At 36.2% G+C, this 20,794-nt stretch overlaps 1 protein-coding gene across 4 annotated transcripts in view; it reads left to right on the forward strand.

The window, feature by feature from the left end:
- The window catches only part of Tao (Serine/threonine-protein kinase Tao), a 41,660-nt gene extending 30,607 nt beyond the window's left edge, over window positions 1-11,053 (forward strand). For all 4 annotated transcript variants that reach the window (XM_071592819.1, XM_071592818.1, XM_071592816.1 and 1 more), the window contains 7 exons: window positions 224-405; window positions 1,325-1,475; window positions 3,259-3,498; window positions 5,047-5,259; window positions 6,165-6,347; window positions 7,034-7,152; window positions 8,258-11,053. In XM_071592819.1, coding sequence (XP_071448920.1) covers window positions 224-405; window positions 1,325-1,475; window positions 3,259-3,498; window positions 5,047-5,259; window positions 6,165-6,347; window positions 7,034-7,152; window positions 8,258-8,378 — 1,209 coding nt within the window. In that variant the 3' untranslated portion in view covers window positions 8,379-11,053. The remainder of the gene's footprint in view (window positions 1-223; window positions 406-1,324; window positions 1,476-3,258; window positions 3,499-5,046; window positions 5,260-6,164; window positions 6,348-7,033; window positions 7,153-8,257) is intronic.
- Window positions 11,054-20,794: the final 9,741 nt, after the last annotated feature.

The raw sequence follows: 20,794 nt of genomic DNA on the forward strand, positions 1-20,794 counted from the left end.
TCACATTTCGTATTTACAATGAAATAAATGATTAAATATGTGCAAATTATAAGTAGTGAAAATTGCAATTAAAGTATATTTTAAAAGTTATTTCTGCAAATCCTCCTATTGAATCATTCTTACCAAAATTAATGTAGTTAATGGTATCCAAGGTAGCATGATTAGAGTTTAATTGGGACTTGTCTTTGGTGTCATGATTACTACATTGGTGGAATTTTTTCAGATGAAGCAGAATGTGAATGCAGAGAAGAAGCTGGTAAAGGATATCTCTTCGAGGCAAGAGCAAGATCGAAAGGCATTTGAGATGCAGAAGAAGAAGGAATACAAGCAGAATAAGGAGAGGTGGAAGAGGGAGCTTAGTCTGGATGAATCTACACCAAAGAGACAGAGAGATGCTACACTCCAGTAAGTATGATGAATACAGTTGTATGTTTGGCTATTCCCATATTTTCTAATGGGCAGATTGAATTATTTTTCTCACTTGAAGTGGCTAGAGACTGGGAAAAGTGGCATTTCCCCTGTGATATTTGATAAAAAAAATTTGGAATCACATTTAGCAAAGTTAATTTGTCAATCACTAATACAGGATTGTTTATTCCCCTGTGAAAAGGTACCCATGGCAATTATATTTCATAGTCAACTGAAAAAGAAGCCTCATATCTGCTGCTTTGGTTTATGCAATGTACAACTGTCCTTCATTGCATGTATTTTTTGCTTTGCCACATTTTATATTATATTGAGTACAGTGTAGGAATTTAGCGTTGCTACATTCATCACATCTTCATATTCAGAGCTGTAGTAAACCATTGTTAATCCAGGTATTACTAGTCCAGACCCCAGGTAATTCAGACAGAGTCAAATCATGTAATGTGAGTTGTTTATTTAGTGGTCACGAGATGGCAGATGTACTAAACTTAAACTTGCTAGTAAACATACATTTTGTGTGTTAATGTGTGTGACATGCCATCTTAACAATTCAATACTCATTTGTGTTAGGAAAGAGAAAAAATTGTATGTTTTAAATAGATTGGTTATGAATTCGAAGGTATAATTCATTTTCATTTTTGGTTATAACTGCTAACCAGTTGTAATTGTGTCCAACATTCGATTTTCTTCCCAACATGGCCACATTGTCTCTCATCAATCCAAGTACTGGCCAGTGTTTTATTATTGATTTTTAAATTTGTATTTTAATTCAAGTTCAGGTGTTTGGAACAAAAGTTAAGTGAAGTTGACCAAAAAAGTATTTGATAAGTGTGTTTATAATTAATACTTATTCAGTCTCATTTTAAATAAACTGATTTCTTCCCATAATAATTTTCAGAACTCACAAAGAGAGCCTGAAGCAAATGGAGGCCCAAGAGGAGCAGAGGATGATGCGAGTGCAGAAGGAATATCTGGATTTGGAAATAAGAAAGTTTCGCAGGAAAAGATTTCTTATATTTCATAGTTTAGAACAAGAATTGCTAAGGGAGGCAAGTAGTTTTACTTTACTTTCTTATCATAGAGATTGTACCAGTTGATTTCAGTCTTGAGAAAGATATTGTTATTTTTCACCTCAAAATCAACCTCAGTTAAAGCCGAAGAATATACCCAGCCATTCCAGTTGCCATTCCCTTCTCAATTCCATCAGCTCATGCCATTTCCCAAAACTATGGACAGGGGATCTTTGCTGGACTTTGGGTTATCTGGATAAAATTTCTCCACAATCTGCTCTATGAAAAACTGTCTCACACTAAATGATCAATAAATACATTTTTCCATTACTTGAACTTGATCGATTGTGACATTTGTGTTAATGTTTTTACATTATCTTCTGGTAGAGAATGGGGATGTTTAAGTTTTTACCCATTAAGGGGAAACGGAAGTGGATTTGGGGAAGGGTGAACTTGGCAAAGTGATAGTGGATTTTGGAAACATGGTTATTCCAAGGATAGCCCATCTTTGGGAGAGTTCATCACCAAAAAGTTATGTGCTTGCAAACAACAATTCCAGAGTTAGTGGTGATTTGACTACCCTGCTTCTTGAGCCCCTTGGTGAAAGCTGTAAATGTGTGGAGCAATAGGAAACTGTTGACCTTGTAAAGGACAGATATTTGAAGGGCAGGGTGGATTTCTGTTCCGAAGAGTATCTTAGAACTGCTCCTCTTTTAAGCAGAGCAGGTGGACGAACCTTTTTATAAACCCTTCTACCCTCTTAACTGGTGGGGCACAGGCCATGAGTCTTCAGTTGAGTTTTGTCTAGTTATCTTATTTTTGGCAGTACTGGTCTTGCAGCCAGCCAGTCATTTCTCTAGTTTTTTATTGTCATTGTGAAGGCAGCGACACAGTGAGATGTAGGAAGCTTCCTTAGGGGGTGCATGGGTAAATTAGAAAACCTCTCTGTAAGCATAAATCCAAACTAAGTCGCAGTGATTGTTAAATGAACAACAATAGACATTGGACTGCATATTGGTGAATTCATATTTTCCACTGAGAATCACTTGCTTCCTAGAACTTAATATCCCTTCCAAAATTTGTAATTTAAATACATTGCATAGTTAGTCTCTGAAAAAGGAGAATTTTCACATTTGCATGGTTACTTACTGAAGTAAAGGAAAAAATAAAAAAACTGATGGGAAGCGGGATGTATAATTAATATCTTAAACTATAGCTGTCCTCATTTATTTATATTTGATGAATGAAAATAATAATAATACCTCAAACATCTTGGATGCATTTTTTCTGTCTCCGGCGTAACTTAATGGAATTTACAAACATATTGAAATTATTGATGTTGTTATTCCATACTTTTTATTTAGAACACGACCCAGGTTTCGACGTAAAGCATCATCATTTGGTGCCTGATGACAAAGTTCAACGTCGAAACCTGGGTCGTGTTCTGAATAAATTGTGTGGAATTACCACGTCAATAATTCCATTTCAATGTCTTGGATGCATAAAATATGCAAAAGTAATTTATTTTCTCTTTCCTTATTGGAATGTGAAATAATAATAAGTTGTGAACTCATCATATTACACAAAATCAAGAAATCTGCAATTTTGAAGCCTTATGTACCCCTAAGGATCATCAATGCATTTACATTGCTGATATATGCTCCAGCTAAATAAAATAAAAGTGGCTTAGTTATTTTTGTTCAAGGCTGTTCTAATTTTTCCTTTTGCATTACCAATCCTGCATTTTTTGTGACATTTGAGTATTTGTTTCCCATCTCCCAGGTAAACATATATAAATTTAATATTAATTGTGGATTTATAGGAATTAAATAAAAGGCAACAGCAATTGGAGCAGGCACATTCAATACTGTTACGTCACCATGAGCAGACCCAAGATTTGGAATACAGGCAACAGAAGGCCGTTCATACGCTTAGAGAAGACCAGGTGATTCGCCAGCATCAGACTGAGCTAGCCAATCAGCAAGATTATATGCAGCGCTCTGAGAGGGAGCTGAGGAAGAGGCATGCATTGGAGCTCAAACAACAGCCTAAGTGCCTCAAGGTGAGAACTCCCTACCTTATATTCACAAAATTTTATTGTCCTGCAATTAATTTGTGCACATGTTTTATCATGTTCTCATTTAATTAGTGCCTTCATTTGAAAGGATTTCAACCGTTTCATTGATGGCGACCGTAATGAAATGAGTACTTTGTGTATTGGCATGTAAATCAAACATATGTTTTGACTCTTTCCACTGTCTTTTATTCACGTACAACCAGTTTCAACGCTCAAGCATCGTCATGAGGTATACATACATTGTATTCTTTATTTAATTAAAATGAATTTCCACAAAGTTGAGCTGGAAACAATTGAAGTATGTTTTGACGTTTGCAAATCATAATGCAGCTTTTGTCGAGAATGACCTCAAGGCATTGGAATCATCGATTGTTCAGTAAGTCCTTGGGAAAAAATAAAAGTACAAATTATTTTGGGTGGATTTTTTTTTTCTTTTTCAGTATAATCTCCTTATATTACTATACACTTTTCCCAGTGTTCCTCCAACTTTTGAAAGCCATCCAAAAAGTAGGATTTCAGAAAGTCCTCAAAATAGGCATCTCAATTGGCAATTCCTCTTTTTGCTCATCTGGGGTGAATCTTTTTCCAATGTTCATCATTTGTGGATGAACAGCAATGTTTAAACTCATTTACCCAATCAGAAAGACCTGCAGACAGGTCCAAATGTGCCATGAACTTCATCCAACTCAGCAACTCAGTTTTGATCTCTTCTGGTGTTAAGCCTTTTAAATAAAAGTGTTTAATCACGGCACAAAACTTATGTTTTTTTATTTTTGTTGGTAAACAAAGAGTTTTGTTGCTTCAGTTGAGTATGCAAATGAAATCACGTGATGGATATGGCTGAAACTTGAACAGCAGTCTAGCGAGAGATGAGGCTTACTAAAAGCAAACCTTTTCCAACCAACCTTTTCCAACACTATGAGTGCCATCTCTTGGATTTTCTTAAGACTTATTTTAAAACCCACTTACATTCATTAAAATAAAACTTGTTAATTCATAATTTTCTATGAGAAAAAATGTTTAATCTCTAATTCATTCTTTTAAATTTGAAATTTGTTCTTTAGATGTGACAGTTAGTTCAATTTGTAAGAACCCCAAAAAAAAGGAATGTAATTTTGCTAATATCAGTAGTTTGTGAACATTTAAAAACAATTGAGAAATTTTGATTATTCGAAATGGAAATTCATTAAATTCTTAAATGGAGCCTGAACCAATGAATTTTCTCAATCACTTCATTGACTCAATATCATCTTCATGTGTTACTAGTCTTGGTGGCCTTATGGAGTGATTTTTAACTTACTATCCTCATTCTAGGACAGAGATATTACAGTAAAAGATTATTGCTCCAAATTGCCGGAATATTCAAGTGGTTGACATAATTTAATACAGTTACTTAAGTGATGTAGACCGAATTTGGGAATTTACTGAACATGTGAAAGTTGTGGATTTGTTTGTAGAAATCACCAATTCAGTTAATTGCTCCCAATGAATACATTTGTTTTCATAACCTTTCGTTTTGTTTTGTTTCTCCAGCAAAAAGAAATGCAAATACGTAAACAATTTAGAGAAACATGCAAAATCCAAACGAGACAGTACAAAGCACTGAAAGCGCAGATACTTCAAACAACACCAAAGGAGGAACAAAAGGCTGTAATAAAGAAAATGAAGGACGAGCAGAGAAGGAAGTTGGCACTCCTGGGTGATCAATACGAGCAGAGCATTGCTGAAATGCTTCAGAAGCAATCGGTAAGTGTTTCACGAATCTTAGTGGTAGAATGTGTATCATTTTGTGTTTTGGTTCAATTTAACTGATATCATTTACAGGTTTTCTGTTGTTGGAGACCACTCTTTTTGGTATTAGTACAGTCAAGCACCAATTATTCTGAAGTCATTGATGAAAGAGCACCAATGACTTAATGAAAAATATGGACAGTTGGATGTATATTATGGGCTATTTTAGCTTTTTTTGGGCATTCACGGATGTCCTGCGGTGAAATGTGAATTTGATGTTGCATTTCATCATAAACTTCATTCAATCATTGTTTCCGTTCACCCCTCTGAAAATATTGAGATATTTAAAATTACTGCTAATTGACTACATTTTGCTAATGGTGCTTGACTATTGGCCCAAAGGTGAGGGAGTTCAAGTTCCTCCTTGGGTATGGTTTGTTGGTCAACTCTATTGTTTCGGTATCTGGGAAACCTACTAACTGGCTGACCTTAGGCTTATTGGAATCCCAAGGGTCGGGTCGTATAAACTGTCAGAAGCATCCAGATAGCAAAAAATATTTTGGTGAAAAACTAGGGAAAACTTGTCTATGGCATAAAGCTACCTATATAATTCTCTAGCCTCTCATAGTAAGACTCGTGTAATAAAACAGTCTGTACCCTAAATTCTTAACTCCATTCACCAAGTGTTAATGAGGTTGCTAAACTGTAAGACTTTTTTTTGGGGTTTCATTCTTGAGCGTGCGCCTCTCTGATTTTCTGAATCAAATTTTAAATCTGAAATTCTTAAAATTCTCTACTAGGCTGATAGATGTTGTAGTTATATATTAGAATGAAAGTAGATCTATCTTCAAGTTGAAGATTCCACCAAATGTGTTGACGTGTGAACTGTTGAAATAAGTGTTCACTCTCTCTGTCCATAGATACGTCTGGACGAGTCCCAGGAAATTGAGTGTCATCAGTTGAAGGAGCGTTTGCACTACGAGTTGGAAATTCTGATGGCTTACCAGTCCAAAAATAAGATGCAAGCTGAAGCCCAGAGGAATAGAGAACGGAAAGAGTTGGAAGATCGTGTCTCGGTACGAAGAGCTCTACTTGAACAAAAGGTATGTTCCGTGTCAACCAAGAGCATTCACGAGTACATTACAATAATGCAAGGCTTTGAATTACTCATTATGATTATACGAGATGAATCCAAAATTTATTCAAGTTAGAGAGGGGCTCACTTGAAAATTGCAATGGCAATTTATCAAGACCGACAAGAATTTTTACGTGTACAAACGTAATTTTTTGTAATATTCACAAAATCTATAAGTTGCACGATTATTCATATAGTTTTCGATGTACACACTTAACATAATTATCACAAAGGGGACTATGTTGAAAAATAAGAAAAATGTTTTTGAAAAGATGGTTTCTTCATTTCTAACACGGGTACTTATTGAACCGCCCTAGTAAGATTATTTCTAGCAGTTCATCTGTTTTGGTAGATATTTATCAATTTCCAATTTGCATTGAGGTATTATTTGGTCCTAAAATTTCTCGTGCTATCGCAGGAGTTGCGATTGCACCTTGTGGTAATTGTCAATTTCAGCAACATTAAAATCATTTCTAGAGAATAAATACAAATAATGGTCCATCAATAGATAATTGTAGAACTAGTAGAGGGTTAACGATTGTTATATCTTACATACTCAATGTACATTATATTGAAAACCAAGAGCCCTAATAAGTGCGTCTCTGTTTTACTTGTCTTCAATTTAGTCTTTTTAATTCTTTGTCTTTGTTCCAGATGGAAGAGGAGACCCAGCAGTTCCTTCAGGAGCGCTCAGAGAGGATTCGCTTACTCCACCAAGGGCAAGACCGAGACTTGGAGAATTTTGATGAGGAGTCTGCACGTTATGGTTTTAGGTTCGTGGTACCCCCTTCCCTTTGGTGGATGAACTCTTAAAGAGCATTTCCTTACCCTTGTGAGCCATTAAAATTCTGCCGAAAGCAATAGCAATGGCGAGCCTTTTGCTGCCTTTTTCCTTAACATACATTTGTCTTATTGATAAATCTCATGCCTTCATTTCCGTGTTTCCAGCATCTGTCTCTCGGAAACTTGTCTCTCTCCATGTCTGTTCTTAGGATATCAATTCTGATTAAATCTGAATGATTTAGTCCCTTAATTGAAAAATTTTTGGCATAGTAGGGTATTAGGAAAACTAAAAAATGACAAATCTGTGTTATCAAGGCAATGGAATGGGGACAAAACTTATGGACAAGCCTATTAAATACAGTAGCAATGGAAAACTGAGGCTTGACACCTTGTACATTTCTTTGCACAGGGCATTCATAGAGTGGGAAATCTAAATTCAATTCTTATCACCTCAACAATTATGAAGCGTATTGGAATCAGAACCATTATTTTCAGAGCCTTGGCGGAAATTGATCATGTCAGATAGCATGCCAATCAAGGCTTATCTGATCCATCACCACTCCAACAATTCAATGGCCAATTGTTTATATGGACTTGTGACTAGCTGTCCTACTTATGTAAGCTGTGGCATGGTTTTCTTTTGAACTTATTTCAAATTAAGACAACAAAATTTGTATTTTTGGTGTTTTACTTGTATTGTAATAAAAAGAAAGTTGATGCGACCCAAAAAATTGGTTGTATGTTGTGGTAAAACAGAGTCTGGTAATGCAAATAAGGGGCTTTACTTCATCATTTAAAATGCCCCCAGCGATGGCTATTACAGTATCCTTAGTCTTGGGAATTGCATCACTATTGGTTATAAAATCTCCATTGATATTTAAAAATCATCAATTTAGCTAGTGATTTTAGGCATTGTTAACTCTCATTTAATAGATTCTGCTGTAATTACTGATTAGGGGTGGGTTGTTTGGGCCTATATTCTTTTGTATCCATTTGGTGTGGAAAGAATGATATTTCAGCATGTCAGTGGTCAGCATGTCAGTTGATGATTTGCTTGTGTGTGTGTTGAAATTGTCCATGTGTCCTTCTTTCCAGTGCCCTAGCCATAGCGGAGGCATCAAAGGAAGCATACCCAGACGACGAGAGCCTCTCTGGGAGTGTTCTCAGTCTGGCCCATAGCAACAGCTCAATGTCCTTCCCACCCGGGAGTGTTTAGCCCCCTTCTGACATGCATCGTCCCCCTTCTTCTGGTCCTCCCCCATCCTCCTGGCTCCTCTCATCCTTTCGAACCACCCACCCTGCCGCTCCGCAAATCTTTTTTGTCTCCCTCATCCCCTTGCCAGGTCCCATCACCCCTCACCATGGACAGAGAGAAAGAAAGGAGGAGTTTCTGTCTTCCTCCTCCTGTGTGTGCATGTGGGCGTGTTTACCTTTCCATTTCATTGTCATCTTTCCTCCATCTACCTCTCGGAAACCGTTGAAACAAATCACCCCATCCCCTCCTCTCCTCCTCCTACCCCAACCCAAATCTCCTGATGAAATTAGTTCAGTCACCTGATGTCCATTTTCGTTTTCTCGCCTTCTCTCGCTCCCTCTCCCATGGTGTCCCAAATCATTAAACGAAAACTCCCCCCCACCCCCCCTCCTCCGCAAAAGCCTTTTTACAAAGATATTTCACGCTGTGGTGAAATATGAGTTCATGCCAAGGAATCTATACTGCCTGCACCGCCTTTCCCTACTCCTCTTTCTGGAAAGAGGAAGAGAGATTTTCTTTGACTCGATGAAGTGATTGAGGAAGGAACCGAGATTCCCTTGGAGGAGAAGAGTGAAGATGCAAGGAGGGGGGCATACGTGTATGTATATATGTGTTTATGTATGCATATGACCGGAGGTGTATGCATACGTATTCATGTAGATACGTGTTTGTCGGAATCAAGCATGGGGAAGAATGAGAATGGAAGAGAAGTTGATTTTGGGGGGAGGGGGGGGGAGAGAGAGACTGAAAAGTGAACGGAAGGTAGAGGGGGTAAAATACGGGGTGCATTTGCATTCATTTAGGGATATTAAGAAGGAATAATTGAAATGAATGGAACTCTGAAGAAGTACAGAGTAGGAGGAAGAGGAACACGTAAATGCAAACATGTTATATTATTATAATAATAATAATTATTATTTTTTTTGTAAACATATGTGTATTAAAGTAAAAGCTTATATATAAATATATATATATATAAATAAATATGAATATGTGTGTGTGAGAGCTTGCATGTGAGAGGAGTGGGGGGGGAAGAGTGAGTGAGCACGAGTGTGTGTATGTGGATTGAATCGTCGTCCCCCAAAGTGGTGTGAAGCATAATGTTTCTGGCGTTGTTACCTCTTTAGTCCCCTCTTTTCCCCAATCTGCCCCTTGTTTCCTTTCCCCAATGAAACACTCTTGTTTAAGGAGATCCAGTCGACCCTTTGTCTCCCCCCCCCCTTGTATCTTCCCAAAACGCCCATGTTTTTCTTATCTGTTTGTCCGAACCTTGGCTCTACATCACTTTGGGTGTCGTCAATATTATTATTATTATTATAATTATTATTATTAACTTTGAAAAAACTCATACTTTTGCTGGGTAACTTAATGGCTTTTCCTCGAGTGGCCTCCTAGTCTTACCCTTTGTCGTAACTTGCTCTGCCTTCTCTAATCTATCATTGCGTGCGCCTCTTGTTCCCCCTCCTCGACACCCACTCCTCTGCGCTCGGCCGTTGAGTTACTAGAGAGAGAGAGAGAAAAAGGAAGTAAGCCTGTGCGTGCATGTGTGCACATTTGTATGTTGCGTGAGGAAGAAGATGCGATGAGAGAGAGAGAGAAAGAGCTTACCGATCGATGACAGTGCGCGCAGTTGGGGGCGTGAATGTGCATTGTTGCCAAAAGCGTGTTGTCAGCGAGTGTGTTTTTTGCATGGAGTTACTTGTGAGAGGGAAGAGGAGACATTATTTCTCCTCTCTTAGGATGTGGACCCAAGGTGGTGTGTGTCTGTGTGTATCTGTGTGTGTGTGCGTGTGCAAGAGAGAGAGAGCGCAGCAACTTGTGTGACTGGTTACGTGGTGGTGACGAAGACACTATTGAGCTGACCTGGCTCTATGGACCGTGTATGTATATTGGGTGAAGTAAGGTTCCTTCTGTGAGAACCTTGTTGTAAAAAAAATCATGAGATCCTTGTCTGTCCTCTAATTGAAATATCCATGTATTATTTTAGAACACGTGTGAAAAGTGAAAGTTCACATACTGAAAATCATTCTCGGTATCCTGTTATTACTTATGTTTTATCATTTTATTTTCAGAATTGTTAAATTGGTCAAGTTACTTGTATTGGATATGTACGAAAATTTCTCTTCCTGCTAAAGGTGCTGTGGAATTGTTTTTCCTGTATTTGAGACATTATTTAGCATCTAGAAGGTTTTTATACTTGTCAAAAGCAAAGCAAGTGTAGCTTCAATTCCTGAGTTTGGCTTTTCTCCTGACGTGGTGTAGTCTTAATCACAATCATGAGTTCTATGTGTTACATTCATTTTATGCTCTTACGGTGGAAGAGTGCAAGCATTGATGATGCCTCGAAGTGGTTGACCTTCCATTGCTCCTTTTCCCCCCTTTTTTTTTATTTTAATTCCTTGTTCCACTTGGTGGCCAAATTCTGTGTAAATTCTTGGAATTGGATGACCACACTGTGAGTGGCTCTCTTGAATGTGCTAAGTTATTGCTTTTTTTGCATTCCAAGAAAGAACTGGTATATAGTAGAAGCATTCGTGTGTTGGCTAATTTAACCGTAGTTTTTTCATGTCTGGCAATCACACTACTTACATTGCCAACTGTTTGTGCCAAACCAAATATTACTCTTCTTACCAATCCCTTAATTGACTATTTATTTCCTATTTTTCACCTACTGTCGATAAACATTAAATGAAGGAAAACATCGTGGGCCTATATTTTAATTTACTCAATTACCTCATATGCTGCCACACTCTACTAGTCAAAGTTATGATGCCAAGGTCAGAATCAGTTTCTACAGATATTGTGGTTTTGAGGAACTCAAGAAGCCACACCAAAGGTGGAGAGAAAGCCATGTGATTGCATCTTGGAAATGTAGAGATAGTGTGTCATATTGCAACTTGAGTTTGTCTTTTTGTGAAGGCAAAGAGGACATCATAACTGAAGCACATGATGAGGAACAAAGGAATTTTTGTTGTCAATAGGTATATATTCTTTATGTAGCTTTGGATCTGTTCTGGTTACACCCCAGGATCATAAATTGTGTGATGCTAGATTCATTCAGCTAATCATTTAGTCATTCAATCATTTGTTCCTGTTTTCCAATCCCAGTTAATGGCTTGTTGCATGCTCATTTATGCCTATTTCTTTACGTTGTCTGACCATAGTTGATATCATTGATATTGTTACTTTCATGTGTACTATCAGATATAAGCAGACAACCCTACCTTCCATTGTAATAAATTGTCATTGATTATTTATGATAGAAACTACCTTGTTAGATGGTCTCAAAAAACGAAAGGTAGCAATCAGTAAATCATTCTAATCATTCCGTAATGATCATTTCAAGATTGTGTGTGATTTTAATTCATGATTTTGGCTTGTTTTATTTTATAGAGTTCTAATTTTGAATTATCTGTGTGCTATGCTGTTTATCATTGTGAAATCAGTGCTAAAAGTGGCTTGACTGTGGTAATATTTCAGTGGAAGTGTTTGTCATCCTTTTGTTAAATTATTGCAGTTTACCCTGAATAGAACCCGTAAACCTTACCCAAAATAGTAATGTAAATAAAAATGTTGGAATGGTGATCATGAAAGTGGTAATCTTTGGTTTATCCAATTTATTTCGCTCAGCTGTCTGGACTCTGATGATTCTCGCAACATCCTCTTGTGCTCTTAGCTTAAAATATTCTTTGTATGTAACACTGGCGAATTGCTCTCTTTCGTTTTAATTGATTATTTTTTTCTCTGGCAGAAGTGTAGGGAATGGGGCTTGGGGTTCAGAAAGGGAAACTGGTCAATTCATTTTCAGTGATACCTTGGCAATTTTGCTTTGAAAGTATGGCCATGCACAAGTTTGCATCAGTGTGTTTGTCTGTGCATGTGAGAGAGTGTGTTTCTCTGTGGGAGACTACAACATTTGAGTGCATCTAGGATTGTATTTCATTCAAAGTGGAAAAAACATGGCAGCCATCAAAAAAAAAACTTTGCAAGTTTTGACTTTTGGCTGATCACAGCAAGTGGATTTTGTCACGAGTGTTTTTTTCTAGGATGATATCCCTTCCATATTCCCCCCCCCCTCCCCTTTTCCATCTTTTAATGCCTCCTTTGCTGCTATTTACATCTGTAATTTTGTAATTATTCTGCTGACATTCAGGCCCAGTACCTACCTTCCAGTTGTAATCATTTACCCTGATCCATAAATAAAGGCAGAAGATTTTCAAGATGGGCCACAATGTGGTCAAGTGTCTTCAATGCACCTTGTTAATGAAATGCCAGTCGTACTGTTTGGGATTTGGAAATTTTAAACATTCATTGACACCGCAAGGGCTGTCAGTGCTTTAGTTAACATATTTTTTATGGGATCTATTGATCCTCTAACAGTACAATGATTACAATTTAAAAATAAATTGCCTAGTGACTTCCAAATCAGGTAGTTGTAGTATTTCTTTTCAAAACGTTGGCACAGAAATAACTTCATCGATAAGTGACTGCATTTTAGTCCAATGCTGTTTGCAGTCAATCTTTCATGTATTACAGTTCAATTTCTTAATTCCTGGCTCCTCTTTATTCCACTGAAGATTGCCTTGGAGTCGTAAATCCTTGGTGGTGTATTGGACCATGCATTTGCCTGACAAACAATAGTTTCATGGTTTATTTCCTGGCTTACATGCGTCCCTGCTGATTATTTTTCAGCGAAAATCAATAATGCATTTAATTCCCATCTGTGCTCACAATTTTTGTATTGATAACAGTTCTTCGTGTGCTTTTGGTTCTGGTTCTAGTAAATGGTTCTAGTCATTGCTATGTTAAATAGTGCTACCTAGGGAATGAGTGACTGAAGGAATTGATTATTATAAATGGTTGGTATAACCAAATCAATTGCTGTTTTTGTGAATTTCTGCTGCAGCAAGGATGTTAGGAACTAACCTCTTTTGGCTGTGGAAGTGTGAAGAAGCTATAGTCAGACAGTATAGTTATTCATATATGTAGCCAAGAGTGCTGCAAGGTTTTTCTTATATGATGTGCTAATAAAACTCTCTTAGTGAAGTTCAAACTATTAAAAAGTAAAATACATTACTTGGCTCATCATTAGTTAAAAATTTGCCTTCACTGAGATTACTTAGTTAAGTTAGTGCAACACTCGTTTGGTTTTTTTCTCTAGTACTTTTAAAGTTGTACGTCTTGGTATGCATTGTATCAACATCATCAGTTTGCTGCGATCACTTGGCCTGGGATTCTGTGCATAATTGTATTTTCCTCGATATGCTAATATTTTGAGAATGATCAAAAATTCATAATTTATGAGAGCCTTAAAACTGTTTCACATCCAATACAGCATATATTCTTCTGTACTATTTTAGCAGTTCTAGGGAAAAGATATTATCGAAGATACTTTTTAAAATTTTTCAAAGGTAAGTCTTCACTGAAATCTATGAAAGGTGAGAAATTTGTATATTACGAATAATAAGCCACAATTTATTCTTAAGGTTCAGTGTTGATCTTGAATTGGAAAAGAATTTGATATTTAATAAAAATTTATTAGGGTGTTCTTGCATATTTAAGATTGACTTTTCTTTTGAAAAATTCAAAGAATGTGGAAAAATGAAATGGCATTTGGTGAATTTACTTGCTGATGTAAACGGAATTCAGTGTGAGAGGTTACAATTGTAACTTAATTGACTTAAGCGCTCTGCCAGGTATTGAGGGATTTAGGCTTTTAAACTGGTTAAGTGACAAACTCGCTGATTGAGATTCTCAATTTATACAGTTGCTTCGTTGTTCATTGGCGAAAATCCATTGGTTATGGCAGAGAGAAGTGAACTCTCTCTCTGCCATTACCAATGGCAGAGAAAGCAATTCTGCAATTTCTCTGAAAAGTTATCTCATACCCAATTCCAACGCAAGGCTAATATGTGCACTGTGTACACCATTAAGGTCTCAAATACTACTGATAAGGGTAGGCTTACTTGAAGTGCTAAAATCCTCCATCACCCGAGATCTTGTGCCAGGTCTCTGCAAAAATTAACATTTATTTCACGTGTTGATAAGCTCTCCTTCAATACAGATTGTTCCCCTCGACACTGAATAATTGAAAATTCGGTTATTACTTTTTTTTTATCCATTGCATAGTGCCAAGAAATTATTTTCTCTAGCCTCTTTCACGAACATCAGAAACATTGCTCCATTTCTATGTAATAATTCTCCTCATCTTCCAGTCAATTTAAGTTCTCCCACCCGCAAAACTCACATGTTGGAGGTGCTGTGAGTTACAATTGGTGAAATTTACTGATGATGGCAGAAGCCCCTCATAATTTTCCACATTTTTCTAAATTTTGCTGGTAAGGACGTCACATTGAATAGAATTACCCAAGATAATTATTTTAATCAATTATTGTGAAAAATTGCCATGTTTTCGGAAATCACTTCTCATTTCCCAGAGTTTGTACCCTCCTTCTCTGTACTCAATTGAACAATTCATTCCTGTGCTGATAAAGAGTCAGCCCTCAGGCCACATAAGTTTTAATGTTATTCTTTTTAATCTTTCTTACATCACTACCTGTTCTAATCAGTGTGTGCATCCTAGTACATTCAAAATAGGGTGGTTTTAATTTTTTTCAATTTAAAGGGGGAACCATTTCAGTTATTTCCTTCAAATAAATCATGAATGTGAATTTTCTGCTAATTTAAAAAAACTGAAGGATTGTTCCCTGGATTCAACGTATTACAAGGGGGGTCTGGAAAGTTTCTGATTTTAGGAAAAATGTCTGGTATCTTTGTTAGGTTTGAAACTTTTAAGACCGCCCATGTAGGTATAAGTATTTTGAATTACTTGATTATTAATCATAGAAACAAATTGCCACAAGAAAAAAATGGGGAATACGTAAATTTAATAGACTGAATTTTATAGTTTGAGGCTCTACCAGATGAAAATTCCATAGTGAATGAATAGCCAGGATTTTTTCACACAAAAAACCTGTCATGCTGCTACTGGTTTCTACTCTTAGGTTACTTGAATTTTGCCACAATCAATAAAAATTTTATTTGTTCCTCAAACTTGTGGAGCTTGTTGTTCTCCTGCAAGGCAATTTTTGGCTTAGCCATTAATGCCCTTGATTCATGTAACAGCTGTCCTCGTACTCCTGAACCATTGATTGGTATTAATAGATTTCAATTTCCATTGCAAATGCTAGTCTGGTGATATTGAGAAAAAATTGTTATAGTGTTCACAGAAGCAAAGTTTGCCCAGTATTGACCTTGAATGGTGTGTCGTTGCAACAATCATGCTTAAAGAGTTCAGCTGTTGTATTTTCTGATGATAGCTTTTTGTTGCCGTCATAATGTTTCAGGGAGATCATATTTGTGGAACTGTGGTATCTGGAAAAAAATAATGTACACTGCATGCATATAAATTCTTTGAGTTCAATTGTAGGTCACTTGATGAGGACTGTGTTTAAATTGTGCCAACCTTGACCGTGATAATAATAATCTTTGAGTAAAATTATCATTGTTTAACTATTTCTATGCATACCAGGCTCTGTCATATAACTAAAATATAATGCTTCAGGAACTTTCCCAAGTTACTTCTTGTCAATTTTGCCTAATTGTAATTATTTGTTCATTGGAGATTTCAAAAGTTGTGAAATTAATGATAAAAATACAGATTTGGGAGCAGTAACACTGGAAACTGTTCTTAACTCTTCTCTTCTATGATTTGTGGTGGTTAAAATACAGATTTCACCCTCTGTTCATTTTCTGTCACCTAACATTCTAAAATAAATATATTGCAACAAACATAAACCCACCATAGTGAAGATCTGTGGGATCCCAGAGTATCTTCAGGCATTATATCCTTTATTCATATTGTCATGACAGTGGTTCAGAAGTCATAGCATCAATTTCGAGCAGCTTCTCTGCACTTGATTGGTGTTCATCATTGATATCCCCCAGACCTTCTTTAATCATTTATATAAAAACATTTATAGGGCAATGAAATTGATGAAGTGCTTAAGAAACTCACTTTTTCATGAGTGTGATGGCAGAATTCAAATTTTTTGACCATAGAGAGAATTTTCATCTTTTTTTGATTCTTTATTTAAATTCATCTTATCCAAGCGTGCATTTAACGTTTTCACATACACACACTGGAGAGTGTAGCTTCATCAGTTCCTGTTGGAACCACAAGAAGTTGCTCTTCATTCTTTCCAGAAATGTACCAGTATAGAGATACTATCCTTTGTGCAGTGTCTTGTTACAATCCATTATCTCATGGGTAATATCCTTAACTCTTCATAACACCGAGTGATATGCAAAACACCCAGAATTTTTATTTAACAGTTATGAAAACCTGCCCAGGCATGATTGTTCCCCAACAATGGAATATTGTGTGATGTATTATGCAGTTAGATTCTTCCAGTTGTTGGCACATTGGATTAATGCAAACTGCTTTTTAATTGCTATCACAAGATCATCATTGAAATGTTCTTTTCCATTTTGCTGGTTGGTTATTGTCTAGACTTAAGGATTCAACAAGTCACTATTTATTTCAATGATGCTGTTTTCTTTGCTGCATGATTTTTGACCAGGAAATCGCACCTCTGTAACTTTTTAGATTCGAGAAATGCCTATGGCATACTCCATACTACAATAACTCATCTTTTGACCCTCTATATTTTCTGTCTCTCTTAATTCCCTCCAGAAAGGCTATAAATTCCTGCTCTCTACCTCAGTTCTCCAACATTTTCCCTTCTGTTACTGTCTTCACCAGTCGCTGCTTCTCATTATGTCCTGCATCCACTTTTTCTGCCTTCATTGAGTTTCACCCAACAACCTCTTTTCATATACCATTTCTCAGATGGTTTCAGTTGCTTTTCTTTTTGTCCATTTTAAGTTTTTTTACTCCCACATTTCAATGGCCTCCAGTTTATGATAATTCTCTTGCATAAATAACACTCTCTGAGCCATACTAAACTACAGTCATTCTTTAAGCTTACACTAGTATTTTATTTATATCTTTACTTACAAATGTACATAAATACAGTACATCATCTCCCTTCTCTTTGCAAAACCTTCTTTACCAATGTAATTCTTCTGTGTATATCCTTACTACTTTGTCCATCTTCATCTAGTTTGTGTTTAATGTTAATATCCCCATTTTAATTTTGATCTTAATTTTCCTTTGAACTTATTTACCTTCATTTTATTATGGTTGATTCTCAACCTATCACACTAATGCTGTCATCTGCTTACCCATGATTGCCATTCTTTGGTTGAATGGTTAAGTATAGCTTGTTCATGAACAACTCTGATTATGAGCTCCTGCCTCCAACCTTTCCCATGCCTCTCATTTCATTTCCACTGTGAATGTATTGAAAAGCATGGGTGATAATTGATGGCTTTTCTTACCCACTGCCCATCCCAACTCCATCTTCCTTCCACACATGTACAAGTTTCAGGTAATTTATCTGTCCCTTCAGTCTACTCCTCTCTAATATGTAAAAGATTCAGTAATTGCTCTCGATTTACTTTTTCAAATGCTTACTCAAGATTCATAAAACATACAAATACATCATGATAACAGTCCATTCCTTTTTAATATTACCTCTTATTTTTCTATTTCTTCATCTATAACCATCACCTTCCCTATCTAACCTGTTCTCATTGTAGTAGAAGCATTGACATGGCCATGAATGAAGATAATTGGAAGTGAGATGTACAGGTTGTCTGATGTAGCAGAGGCTGGTCAAATGAAGCAGTGCAAAGTAAATAAGTTCTGAAATATAAAATTTTTCAAGAGTATTTGGTTCTTGATTTTTGTAATCGTGTGTGACCAATAAAAGAAATGTTGTTCATCACTTTTTACTAGTAAAAATGATAAAATGGAAGATTTAAAAGTTAACTACCCTACCAGTATGGATAACTGGTCACCTGGCTGCTTTGAAATAAATATTGAAAATAGGATATATTCTGTACTATATAAAGGATGTATTCCCAACCATGGCTGTGTGCCTAATAACAGTTGGTTGTCCTTCCTTCTGTTTGCATTTCCATGAGATGTGCAACCTTCTTGATATGAATCATGGACCTTAAGACATGATGGTACAATCACGAACATTTCATCACAGTAAATAATTTGATATACCAGACAACACGAAGATGCTTGCTTTTGATATTGACAACAAGCTGCAGTTGGAATCATGTATATCTTCTGGCCTAATTAAATTTCATACCATGATCCAAGCTGTCACTTGAAAAACTTTATCACTACTGACCACAGGTGTATTTCTGAAATAAATGAGAGGATAACTCTGGATAAACAAGCTTTTCAGAACTGGAAAGGTATTTAAACTAACTTGCTGTAAAATCCTCGAAACTATTGATACAAGAAAAGCTTGTGCTAAGTCCTACGTCTGGTCTGCACTACTGTATGGGTGCAAATGCTTGGGCAGCAGGGAGGAAGGAGTGAGAGTGTAATGGAGGAGGACGGTAAGCAGGATTGATGGGAAATCAAGTTTTAAAAGTGACATAAAAATGGACACGTTAAATTGTGTGGAATGAGAAAACTCATTAGTCACCTATTGACACTCAAATTCTTCACTAATACTTTTTAAGGAAAATATAGGTCATTTAAAGTTGTAAAATTTTCTTTTTTTTAATCTTACCCCAATGGACTATAAATTCACCCAGTCTATGTTGAACTGCATGCTTTACTCTAGATTTTTTAGAGATTCTTATTTAAAATTTCTTGATCCTAGACAATCTTGGCTCAGTAGACTACATCTCAGAGTAATAAATAATTATTATTCCATTGAAGCAAACAAGATTCAAATTCCAGTGTGTGAACCCTACAATGTAGATACATAGTTACCATCCAAATTTGATTTCACTGGAAATGGATAGCTACCCTTCCCTTTTTAAAAATGCCCCATGCGTTCCAGGCTAATTATCCAGAAAATGTAGAGGAACCTTTCAAGTTTCAGGTACATTGGTGTTATTCCCCTCCCAAAATCCCTCTGTAGTCATTCCAAGTGGAACGTTTAGTTCTATTCTTGAGTAATATTTGTTTAGTTATACTTTCATGGGGATAAATTTCCTCCAAGAGTACAATGGACATTCATTGTCTGATCTTCTGTCCACAAAATTTCATATAATCAAATCAAAACTCTAAGGCAAAATACTATTATATAAAGAGATGGCTAAAAATACAATTTACACCTGCAAGAGCTTGCCAAAAATTGTTCATGACTGATTCCCCTTTTTAATTTCCACCAGTATCACACACCTTCTGTCCACAAAATTTCATATAATCAAATCAAAACTCTAAGGCAAAATACTATTATATAAAGAGATGGCTAAAAATACAATTTACACCTGCAAGAGCTTGCCAAAAATTGTTCATGACTGATTCCCCTTTTTAATTTCCACCAGTATCACACACCTTCTGTCCACAAAATTTCATATAATCAAATCAAAACTCTAAGGCAAAATACTATTATATAAAGAGATGGCTAAAAATACAATTTACACCTGCAAGAGCTTGCCAAAAATTGTTCAGGACTGATTCCCCTTTTTAACTTCCACCAGTATCACACAATGACTGCTACCTTAATTAGGTGCATTTCCTAACTACCTGAATTATTTACTGAAAGAAAGAATTATCACCATTCATAAGTTATAAATTAAGAAATTGCCAACTCTGGTAGTTCAGCCCCTGGGCAACCTGATGATTAGCCAATGTTTACCAGCATCCCAAAGGGAGCATTAGAGTTAGAAAAGGTTGCATACACCATGGGAATATACAAAAAAGAATTCACAGTGATTCCAGAGAATTGGGAATATATCTAAATTCTTGTTTAAGTAGACTTTGCTTGTGAAGAAGTATAAAATATATCGGGCAAGTAACTATTTTTTCCTCACTGGTATGGTAGTTAATACAAGCAGATACTTCTGAATCCTCATTTTTGGTATTAGCTGCACCAGTTGAATTGATGGGAGACTTTTCTATCGATTGACTTTACATGAGGCTATTAAAATGTCAGTAAAAGTGACCCACGAATTAAGAACTGAACAATTCTAATAAGTTATGGATTTCAGAATTAGTTTACCTTTGCAATGCCAATGCTTTTAGTTTTAATCCCTGAATTAATTCATTTGGGAGTCTTTACTAGACAAACATGAAAGACAATCAAACTCCAAGAGTAATAATATAGTTAGATTTATAACATTTGTGAAAAGTTAAGGATTTCCTCAACAAATGCTATTGGTTGCTCTTCATATTTTAATGACTTTTAAGTCAAACCTATAGCAGGTATTACGGCAAATTTTCTGCCTGTAGGATAGCTATTTCTCCATGTTAGTGGAAGGAAAGAGTACAGCAAAAA

Source organism: Hetaerina americana, unplaced genomic scaffold, assembly GCF_022747635.1.
Source record: "Hetaerina americana unplaced genomic scaffold, ioHetAmer1.1.p SCAF_5, whole genome shotgun sequence".
Classification (NCBI taxonomy): domain Eukaryota; kingdom Metazoa; phylum Arthropoda; class Insecta; order Odonata; family Calopterygidae; genus Hetaerina; species Hetaerina americana.